Here is a 12,091-nt window from a genome sequence, read left to right on the forward strand (position 1 = left end):
AGAACATGTGAATATGAAAAAAAATGGTACAATGATAGAAGTAGCTGAGGTAAGCAATTAAGAGCTACAATTTACACATTAATGTTAGCCTTTATACTTGTCAACGTTCCGAAGAGGTTCCTACTCGTCACAGCAACCACCGGCGATCACCCTGGCGATGATCTGAAGCGAAGATATCCGGGTCACGGCACCAATGTAGCCGGCGCGGTCTGCTCGTTGCCGACTACTGCGTTGTGTTCCGGTGCACTGAAGACAAGACACTGGCGTACTTGAAGGCACTTTATTGTGTACAACTCTCTCAATCTGTTCAACATCAAAGAGAGAAAATGTTCAAAACTCTACCCTCGACCAGAATCCGCCTCTCCCAGCCGAATACAATGCAGACTGAGAAAAGCATGACCTCCCTCCGCATATAACCAAACCAACTCTAGAGGGCGCACTTACACAACTAACTCTCCCAATATCTGTAGACTACACGAAATGCTGAACAATACAATATTTTGGTGAAATCAACTCACAAAATAAAATAAAAAATAGAAAATGAACGGTTGCAAAAATCTGTAATTCTTTGACCTGTTACATATATATATATATATATATATATATATATATATATATATATATATATATATATATATATATATATAAACATGGGGGATTGGAAGTGATGCAGACAATTACATTGATGGAAGTTACAATCTATCTGCAATATTAAGCTGATCTACCCCCTAAATTATTATTATTTTTAAAACTAAAACACTGCTTTGAGGAAAAGCAATAAAGTTAGTTTTGCGGGTGACAGAAAATGGACTCATAATATTGGCATGGAACAAATTATTACTAGTTGTAACATCCTTCAGGGCTTGGCGTTTGAATGGGCTTATGATGTGCATTCTGAGAGCCTGAAAAGACCAAACAGAATGGTATGGTGAGCGCAATAGAACCAAACAGTCAACAATAATAAAACATTTTTTTAATACTATTTTACATTTTCATTGCTTGCTTTTCCCCAGTGTTTGTGTTCTGTATTCATTGGTGTGGGAAATGTGTAGGCCAACAGAATAAGATCATTTTTGTTACACACACACACACCATTCTGTGACCCATCTTCCAGCTATGTCCTGAAGGAATGGGAATGGTTTCATACATTAGCAGCCTGGAGGCTGGATGTGATTCGCTGTATTTATCAGCTTGCTCTCTCCCACAATTCAACAGGCAACAGAGGGAGAGAGGAAGAGGCCGACAGAAAGTATTGAAATATTACAATACAACATAAACAGACAAAGTTAAAAAACGAGGAACCATTACAACAGACTTTTGTTTTGTTTTTCTAGCTAGCGAGATACAGTTGCTTCCACGAAATGTTTTTGACTGCAAAGCTAGCTTGCTAGCTAGCCGACTGGCTAAGCTAAGTAGCTAGCAAGTTAGTTCAGCTCGGTTCCGGATTAAAATAGTTAGCTACATTTTCAGATTTCGGAAAAACCCCAATTAAAGTGTACATTACCACGTATGCAGATGGTCATCTAACGAAGTAAGTACCCAAATATACATTATTACAGATTGTTTTATAGACTCAAATAGCTAATGAATGTAGCTAGGCAGCCAAGTTAGCTAGCTACAGTAACGTTATTTGGCTAGGTGAGCTAGCTAACTTGGTTCACGAGACAACTAAATTCAGTATTACGTGTCAACACAATATAACATTTGTCGACTACCCGTTACTACATTGATATTCAGCTGTCAAGGTGAAACTGTCATCGTATTTGGGATACCTAGCTATGATTCGTTTAGACCATTCAGGTTACAGTACTCTCTTAACGATTTAACAACGAAAAAATTGCTAGTTAGGGAGATGGCCAGCAGACCCAAAGACTGTAGGCCCAGCTGGCTAACTAACCAGCTAGCTAGCTATTAGCTTCGTAGCTAACGAATTAGCTAACTGGCCAACATTGGTAATTTGGCAGCTGGCACAGACCAGAACATGCAGTTTAGCAAAACGGCCAACTTGGCAAGTTGTTTAATAGCAGTGAAAGGAAACTGAACTAAACTATAAATGGAACAATTTCAAAGATTTTACTGAGTTACAGTTCATATGAGGAAATCAGTCAATTGAAATAAATTAATTAGGCCCTAGTCTATGGATTTCACGACTGGAAATACAGATATGCATCTGCAGTCAGCATGCCAATTGCACGCTCCCTCAAAACTTGAGACATCTGTGGAGTTGTGTGCCAAAACTGCACATTTTAGAGTGGCTTTTTATTGTCCCCAGCACAAGGTGCACCTGTGTAATGATCATGCTCTTTAATCAGCTTCTTTATATGCCACACTTGACAGGTGGATGGATTATCTTGGCAAAGGAGAAATGCTCACTAACAGGGATGTAAACAAATGTGTGCACAAAATTTGAGAGAAATGCTTTTTGTGCGTATGTAACATTTCTGGGATCTTTTATTTCAGCTCATGAAACATGGGAACAGCACTTAACATGTTGCGTTTATATTTTTGTTCAATGTCATTAGCTACTGTATGTATTGTCAAAACATGACATTTGAGGTTAGAAACGTAATCAATAAGCTAACTAACTTTATAGCTAGCTAACTACCGTTACATAGCCTACCTAGCTATGGGCATTCATTCTGTTCATATTTTAGCTGGCTAGCGAACAACACCATTTCATTTTTAAACAGTCTGCAATAATAATCTGCCCACAATAGCTTGATGAACACTGTAAAAGTAACGTGTAAAGGCACCAGGTTAACTACTGCTAAATCATTTTCTGAAAAAGTTACTGCTATGTCAGTAGTGACTATGGTGACATTCATAGTTGTACCTACAAACAAATGTATTTAAATCAAAATGTAGGTCTATTTTAAATCCCCACAATATTGCTATCAGATACAACATGATCAAATTTGTATTTCTAGGACAAGGGAAAGCTGATGGAACATTAGTCCAACTGAGTCACCGATAGTCATGCAATGGTGAGTAATCACTCTGTACACTGTGCACAAATATTAAAAGGTAAGCTTATCAGTAAACATCAGGGTGTGTCTTGAAACGTCTGTAGAGGCATGCATGTGTTGTACCAGGATTATCTGCATTGCATCGAATGAGGGTTATTGATTACCAATATAATGTAGGTAAAGGAACTGTAATGTTGTCCCATACAATAATGATATAAACATATTATTTGGTACGAGAAACACTTAAATAACTGTATCATGAAGAACAAATAAAGTGGAACTGTAGTGATGTGTTTATTTGTGTTTCCTCCAAGGGGATGAGCGCTCTGCAGTGTGTACGACCAGCTGTCTCCAGCCTGATGGGAGGACTCTGTGGATAGCAGCACCTTCTTCAGGACTCCAGGAGGAGAGTAGCCGTCCCATTTCCATGCCCAGCTCCCCGCCCCTGCCAAGGAGGGCCATTCAGAATGAAGAAAATCAGCCTTAAGACCATCCGCAAGTCTCTCAACATCAAGGTCAAGGAGGAAAATGGGGGGGACTTTGTCACGCTCCAGCAGCCGTCGCTAGCGGCCGACTTCTCCAAGGAGGACTCGCTCTTCGGGGGCTGCTACACTAAAGATCTTGCGGGCTGCAACCTGGGAATTGGTGATGTGGGAGAGGAGAAGGCGGGACACAACAAGGGCCGGTCTAAGAGCGAGAGCCTGATGGGTTCTCTGAAGAGGAGGCTGTCGGCCAAACAGAAGGCCAAGTTCAAAGGTGGCTTGACGGCCATGGGGTCGGCTGATGATGATGATGATGACACCTTCTCCTCCTCCTCAGTCCCCATCAGCTTCAACGAGGTCAAGGCCCAGCGGCCGTTACGATCAGCGTCGCTCCGTAGCCACCATTACAGCCCGTCTCCCTGGCCCCTGCGGCCTGTCGCCTCAGACGAGGCCTGCATCAAAATGGAGGTGAAGGTTAAAGCCATGGTCCATTCCCCCAGCCCCAACCTGAACGGCGTGCGGAAGGAGTTCCACCACCATGACTTTCAGATGGAGGACATCTTCCAGGAGCAGGCAGAGTCCCTGAAGAACCTCCAGCAGCCCCAGAACGGAGACCAGCTGCACCTGAACACTGACAAACACGTGCCTGTAGTCCTGGGCCTCACGCCGCAGGACTACATCCAGTACACCATGCCTTTAGATGAGGGAATGTACCCAGAGGGGTCCCACTCTGTCTCCCACTCCTTCTGCCTGGACAGGTCCTCGCCCATGGAGGTGGTGACGGAGGCGGACAGTAGCTCCCTCCACCTCCACGCTGACCACCAGAGTCAGGAGGATCTGGTGGGTCTGAACCTGAACCTCCCAGCGGACCTCTTCATGGAGTCACAGTCTGTGAACGGCCTCTTCATCGGCTGTAACGGTGTGATGCTCCAGAGCTGCAGGGACAGGGTCTACCCTCAACAACACCCACCTCCTCCCCCGCGCTCCCCTCTCCTGCCCGCGCTACCCAGCAGCGACATCCCCAGGACTTACTCCAGGTTCAGCGGGGCAGACAGCCATGTGGCGGCACGGGTGAGGCACCACCTGAACTTTGACCCCAACTCTGCTCCGGGGGTGAGCTGGGTGTTTGACTCAGTCCAGAGCAGTGGGCCCATGGTGGTGACCAGCCTGACTAAGGAGCTGAAGAAGCTAGCCAGGCAGGGTTGGTACTGGGGGCCCATCACACGCTGGGAGGCTGAGGAGAAGCTGGTCAACCTGCCTGACGGCTCGTTCCTAGTCAGGGACAGCTCGGATGACAGGTACCTCCTCAGCCTGAGCTTCCGCTCCCAGACCAAGACCCTCCACACCCGCATCGAACACTCCAACGGACGCTTCAGCTTCTATGAGCAGCCCGACGTGGAGGGACATACGTCCATGGTGGACCTGATAGAATACTCCATCAAAGATTCGGAGACCGGAGCCTTCTGTTATTCTAGATCTCGCTTACCAGGGTCCGCCACCTACCCCGTCAGGCTGACCAATCCCGTGTCTCGGTTTATGCACGTGCGCTCCCTGCAGTACCTGTGTCGGTTTGTGATCAGACAGTACACCAGGATTGACCTGATTCAGAACCTGCCTTTGCCCAATAAGATGAAAGACTACCTGCAGGAGAAGCATTACTGACTGGGTTGACACAGACATGAGATGGGACAGACAATGTTAGCAACTTGCACTTTTGGGTTCAGTTTAAGAGATTCAACAAAGGTTTACAGACGTCCAAAGTTTGGAGACGGTCGATTGGGTTCCATTGTCTCTTTGTGTCTGAAATGGAGCCCAATTCTTTATGCCCAGAGCGCTAGCTAAAACTAGTGCACTGTATAGGGTGTCATTTCAGATTACCCCTTGGTTATTTTTGTCGGTGTCCAGTCTTCCATTTCTCAGTTAAAGGGTTAAGTCATTGTGGCCAAGCCTCCAGAGAGACCTGTCATAGAATCTGTCAGGAAGTACGCAGCATGACTAAGTTACAGTAAACAACATTTATCAGCAGTGCGATATGGAGATCATTATTTCTCTCCCAGTTGCTGTAGTAGACTGGAAACGCTAGAATGGCAAGTTCAGCCTGAAAAAGTCAATATTTAGCCTTCTGACTGAAACCATAAAACTGCCTTGGGTTTGACATCTTAAAAGGCTGCAGTGAATGAAATGAAATGAAATGCAATATAAAATTTTTTTGACGCTTTATTTGAAAAATCTCCAACAACTCAAAATGCAATGGGGCGTATCTTTTGACAAAGATATTTGTTTGTTTGTTGCATAAACTGATTTTATCCTCTTAATTTCTGAGTTCTTAAACAGGATGAAATTCAACCTTATTTGTCATCCATCAAGTTGGTTAATGACAACGGCTACTAAGAAGCGTAAGCTGTGCGTGGTTGCATGTAGATGATTTTATCTTTCCCACTATATAATGGTACTATTAGGATAGATAAAAGCTGGGTTCTATGTCGCCATGCACTTCAACATAATAGTCATGCATCAATATCATGGCTTTTAAATGCAAATATCAGTAACTAAGTAATTGACAATAAACCGGAAGATAAACTGCTTCTGTAGTAGGAGTGCCAAATAAGCTGCCCTAAGACCAACTAAGTGCCGTGTTCTGTACATTATGCTTTAGCTCTGTGTGCAGGAAGGGCTTTGAACTGTCAGACGCTGTAGAGACTTAGGCCTACTCGGTACACAGGACAGAAAAGTATCAACTGTAAAAAGGGAAAGTCACAAATACATTTTTCATTTCTACAGCAACATTTATCAGTAAACACATTTTAAGGAAACCCGGTGAAAGGAATCTAAAAAAATGGGGCTGGCTTAGGTCGAGGCATTTGGGGAAAAGACAGAATAGATTAATATTGGAGCCCCTTCCTTATATTTGGGAATGCGCTATAGGGGAGTGGGAGGGGAGATGTATGTGACAGAATTCCCTCCCAGCGCAGTAATGTTCTGCTCCATGGAGAATGAGATCCAGGCTTTTGTGTGAAGTTTGCCCAATGACTTGCATGAGTGATGTCACGCTGTCTGTCATACTCTCGACTTCATGGCAGTTTTCCAGTTTGACATTAAAAAAATGTATCCACTGTCACGCTTATTGTCAATGTTAACCTACATATTCCCAGTCTGTCTGGGCTGTTTATATCAGAACAAAGGGAAATCAGAGCACACAGTGTGCAAGTGCTTTCAAAACAGATACTTTGACAAGGAATCACAGTTTTACATATGTTAAAAGGATCTCTGTCTACTTTGGTAGCTTGGCAGATAGAAATCTATAGCATAGACCTAGTTAGTAAAGATCTGTTGGTATCTAAGGTGGTTACCATGACACCCGGACAGCAGAGGTTAGATAAGATCACCAGACGTTGTTGCCATGTTTCAAAAGTGTTGCATAAATATTTGTTGGCATTTTTATTGCTTTGAACTGTATAGGAATGAAGGATGTAGGTAATGTGTCAGTCTGGTGTAGAAGGATTGTTCTACTTAGTTATTACCATCACCAGCTGGGTGTTCTGTGTGCAAGGAGTCTTAAATATTAATTTTATTTCCTCTGACTTGTGACATTCAACTCTGTCATTTTGGGGACTATTAGGGCGTTTGATACCTTAGTTTTTAACAGTTTGTTCCAGGTTACACCAGGGGAATGGCTGTATGCATGTTTTAGCAAGGTCACATCTTTTGAATCATGTAAGACAAAGCAATCTTCACTTGCTTAAAGATAAAGCCACATTTTTTGGCACGGTTCTTCACCGTACTGTTCACCAGTAAATGTCCATTGTTTCCCCTTACTAATATTGTCCCTCGAATGACAGCAAAATAAAATGTCAACACACAGTCCAATGTATGATTTCTCTCCAGAGCACAGACAGTATATGCTGGTGTACCTGTTAGAATGAAATGAACTCAATTGTTTGTGTTGTTTTGTTATTGTGTCTATGGGATACAAGTGTCATATCTAAGACTGTTGCTAGGTTATCAAGGAACGATGATGACTAGAATGTGGAACGTAAAATTGAAGAAAACAAATGTGAAACGAAAATGTTAATTGTTTGATTATAATGTACGTATAGTTGTTGTATTTCCATTTTGATTTGCTTTTATTCAGGGTTCGCACAAGGTGCTTGAGGTGCTTAAAGTACTTGAATTTGGCACTCTGAAATTCAGGTACTGGAATACCTTGAAAATCAGACAATTTCTCAAGTTGGTACATGAAAAGTACTTGAGTTAAAATGAGAGAACAGAAAATTAACAAAATACGTTAATGAATAATAATAGTAGAAAAATGTATTGGTCTTGCAAATTAATTTCCAGGCAGACTACCGAGTGTTATTTCCTCACGTTTCGCGCTCTGGTTGCCAGGCAAGCTCGCTCATTCCACCCACACTGCCACTCAGCCAGGCTAGTGCAGAACTGACTGATTAGGCGCCGCCAAACCTCACATCGATAACTAAAACAGCAGGCAAATGTAGATTCAATACTGCCTTTTGTGCATATGGAACATTTCTGGGATCTTTTATTTCAGCTCATGAAACATGGGACCAACATTTTACATGTTGCGTTTTATATTTTTTGTTCAGTATAGTTTACCCACCTTTTTTAAAATGTACTTCTTCACCACTACGTCACTGGACCCAACCAACCCACACCGTGTAAGGTGCCAAAAAAATGCGTCAGACTTTGACATGGCGAGCATGGGTGAATCGGCCCTGAAGAGCCACATGAAGGGGGCGAAAGACACAACTCTGCATCCTGCGCTGGCGCCAGACTTTTTCTCTGCAACAACCTCCAGAGCATTTTTTTACCAATCGCCTCATTCACGGGGCGCCCGCGATATTCCGCTTTATCAAGAGGCTGCCGTTCACGTTCCGTTTTCCTCACACCGCCCTTCTCCCGACCCGCGACATTAGAGCTGCCAATCGGAAACAAGACGCTTTTGCGTAGCTATTAAGTAGTAGATTCCCAAATGCCCAATAAAAATACAATAGTCATTAAGCTGGAATGGTGTAGTAATGCGAATAGGAAATGTGTTCACCGGTAGGCATGTCCCAAAACTCTGCTCATCACTACTCAAATTACAACATCAGTACTGACTTACCATTCATGTATGTAATAAATAAGTAATGAAATAACGTATTATTGAGTAGAACTTGTAAGGTAGTGATGAAATAGTACTCCCCCCATGAGGTTCTGGTGATATACTGCCATCTGGTGGCGACTAGAAACAATTGCATAATAGGAACTATTACAAATTCATGGTCCTTGAAAATAAATATTAGTGCTTGAATTTTACTTACCACTTTCTGTACGAACCCTGATTATTGTGTGGCAGAGCCTGACAAACAGGTCCCCAATTGGGTAAACACTCACAGAAGTTATGGGTGTTTCTCTGCTGTGATATTTCAGTAGCCTGGGACTTGTTCTGTTCATTCTCATTATGAGTTTTTGCCTTCTTATGTGTGATTTTTAGAGGTTGATGCTTGTTCAAACGGCTGAACCATTTTGAATTCATAAGTTGTTTAGCACTTAGCTAACACGCTTCACCCATTTATATTGTTTGTTGTTGCGCATCTCTGCAAATGAAGGTGATTGTTTACAATAATATATTTGGTAAATACCCGTTTTATCCCCATCTTGTTTATCCTCGCTCCTATCACGAACATCTTTGGTACAATTAAAAACCCCTTTTTTTTATGTGTTCTACACATTTGTGCTGCTTCATGAATATGAAATTGCCTTTCTTGTATTAAACTATGGGGAAAGAGAATGTCGCCATTTTTAGATGAATGTACACACAATGCTTTTTTTATCATCTTGGGAGAGCAACGTAGATTTGCAATTTGTAAACAGTTTTAGTCAGTGGAAAAGATCATTAGTAGCTATTAGTAAATCCTTAGAAGAAACACCCCTTCAGTTTACATTTTGTTGTTAATTGTACATTTTTCCAATGTAAAATTGTTTTAGTGTTTTTTTTTTTTTGAAGAAGAAGAAGAATCGATAGTGATTTATTGCACATTTTGGATACAGTTAAAGACGTTTTTGTATAAATTATAAATAAAAACTATATTCTGAATCTGTGGTAACTTTTTATAAAAAAAAGTATTTGTTTCCATTGTTTTAGAGGAAACACACCAGAGCGACCAATGGTCCAGTGTACTTAAACATCAGTGGCTTGTCCTACTGTATCGCCTCTAGCTGTCAATTTCAGTTAATTTCCCAACGATTCTTAATGTTGAGCAGGTGATCAATAACACATGGTGGCCACCTGCTGCGTTCAGCCGTTCGTCTTTCTGGTGTTTCATTTACATCTTAGTCATTTAGCAGATGCTTTTATCCAGAGTGACGTACATGAGCAATTAGGGTTTATTGCCTTGCTCAAGGGTACACCGGCAGCATTTTCACCTAGTCGGTTCAGGGATTCCAACCAGCAACCTTTCAGTTACTGGCCCAAAGCTCTTAACCATTAGGCACCCTGCCGCCGTCTGTGTTCTACTAATTGGTCTTTTGACCAATCAGATCAGCTCTGAAAAATATCTGATGTGAAAAGATCTGATGTGATTGGTCAATATACCAATTAGTGGAAAAACATATCAAAATTGTGCTGCCTGTGTGAACACAGACTAATTCTCACATAGTATCGACTGAAGGGCAAAACAAAGACTTCTCCTTCTATAATAAATGAAAACAAAGCTCATTTTCTGACAGTACATTCTAAAACACTCTGTCTCTCTTCTAATTGTCAATCATCCATATGTTTTGGAAGTACAACTTGAGCTGTTTGGGTAGAAGTCAATGCTTTCCACATACGTGATCTGAGGCTTCTGTTGTGATGCACAGGATGACTTCTCGGTCGTGTTCAGTCGGCATGAAACAGGAGAACTTTCTGAGGAGGCATTGCCTGAACTTCGTTTCCCCGTTTTATGCCTACTGATCATGACCCCAGAGTAGTGTCATTTTGCCCCGGTGGCCACATTTGGTCCTCACCGGGGTCCGGAGGGCTGTACTGCCTAGCCGTTCTCTGAAACATTTGTAATGCACTCTTAAGACTGTAGAATTAATTTTGTTCTCAAAAGCTGCAAAATAAATAGTCATGTTTTCCAGAAGGGTGGGACCAGTGTAGTGGCTGTGGTAGTTCACGGAATTAGGGGGTGTAGAGGAGTGGGGGAAAGAGGGAGTTGGAAGTCAGAAGGTGATAAGAGGGAGCCATTGTGGAGGAGTAGGAGGTGGACCTCAGATCAGCTCTTACAGTCTGCATGGGGGGGGGGGTAATGGTGTCAGGTTTGGACCTCAGATCAGCTCTTACACAGTCTGCATGGGGGGGGTAATGGTGTCAGGTTTGGACCTCAGATCAGCTCTTACACAGTCTGCATGGGGGGGGGGGTAATGGTGTCAGGTTTGGGTCTCAGATCAGCTCTTACACAGTCTGCATGGTGATGAGGAGGTGGGGGGTAATGGTGTCAGGTTTGGGTCTCAGATCAGCTCTTACACAGTCTGCATGGTGATGAGGAGGTGGGGGGTAATGGTGTCAGGTTTGGGTCTCAGATCAGCTCTTACACAGTCTGCATGGTGATGAGGAGGTGGGGGGTAATGGTGTCAGGTTTGGACCTCAGATCAGCTCTTACACAGTCTGCATGGTGATGAGGAGGTGGGGGGTAATGGTGTCAGGTTTGGGTCTCATATCAGCTCTTACACAGTCTGCATGGTGACAAGGAGGTGAAGTCTTTTTATCTGCGGTCTCTGACAGGCCTCTCCAGGCTTCTGAGGTAAAAGATGCACCAATGTTTTCTGTCTCTCTTCCTCTCTCTCTCCGCCCGCAATGCCAAGCCGTTATGATTTATTCATAACAGACACTGGTGGTCGCATGTCAAAGTGCGATTCCTCCATGTAAAGACTCATTATTTCTTCCTCCCCTCCCTCCCTGTTCTCTGTTTCCAAAATGTATAACTTTTTATTTTCTGGAAGTGGAGTCGAAGACTAGGGATAGAGCTGACGATGTCTCGATGTGACACAGTGTCTCAGTCTTGCAGTCAGTGATTGTTGTTTCCAGTGGTGTCCGTGTGGCATTGATGTGACTTATAGCAGTCAGTATTAGAAATAAGTTCTCAGCACCAATACTTACGCACTGATCTTTTTTTATACTTGTCAGAAACACTGATTTGAGTGTAGTGATGGAAGGATGACATTTGTCTGTTACTGTTTCGGCGATGATTCCAAAAGCATCTCAGAACAACAAGTAGAAAACAATTCAATAAGACTCTTAGATTATTTTCCCAATTTTAAATTGAACTAAAACCAGGAGAAATGTCCTTCACTGTTAGTCCAAAAACCTTCAGTCATAGAATCAAACCTACATGCTCTCAATCCTTGCTTGCGTCGTTTCTTCCTTGCACCGATTTATACCAGACTTTTTTATGACGAAAGGTGCTCGTCTCCGAGCAAATTCCTTCTTTGTGTGGTTTTTAGTTAAGACTGTTTAAACCCGAGAAACCATCCATCCATCACCCACCTGGCTCCTCAGATTGATGAGGAGGCCGGGCCATCTGCCGCGCTGCATGCAGCACCCATTTGTCACCAGCAAACCGGCCTGACGAAGACCACTCAAATTAGCCAGCCAACGTA

General features: G+C 42.9%; 1 protein-coding gene across 1 annotated transcript; it reads left to right on the forward strand.

Moving 5' to 3' along the window:
• The first annotated feature begins 1,183 nt into the window (after positions 1-1,183).
• LOC121569350 (suppressor of cytokine signaling 6-like) lies at positions 1,184-8,133 on the forward strand. Its single transcript, XM_041880236.2, has 3 exons — positions 1,184-1,531; positions 2,928-2,984; positions 3,281-8,133. Exon 3 carries the CDS (start codon positions 3,434-3,436, stop codon positions 5,108-5,110), a length of 1,677 nt encoding a protein of 558 aa, XP_041736170.2. The 5' UTR covers positions 1,184-1,531; positions 2,928-2,984; positions 3,281-3,433; the 3' UTR covers positions 5,111-8,133.
• The last annotated feature ends 3,958 nt before the right edge of the window (positions 8,134-12,091 follow it).

This window comes from Coregonus clupeaformis, chromosome 7 (genome assembly GCF_020615455.1).
Source record: "Coregonus clupeaformis isolate EN_2021a chromosome 7, ASM2061545v1, whole genome shotgun sequence".
NCBI classification, from domain to species: Eukaryota; Metazoa; Chordata; class Actinopteri; order Salmoniformes; family Salmonidae; genus Coregonus; species Coregonus clupeaformis.

Coding starts and splice junctions, on each gene's coding strand:
- LOC121569350 (XM_041880236.2), top strand. CDS start 3,434: ATGAAGAAAATCAGCCTTAAGACCATCCGCAAGTCTCTCAACATCAAG.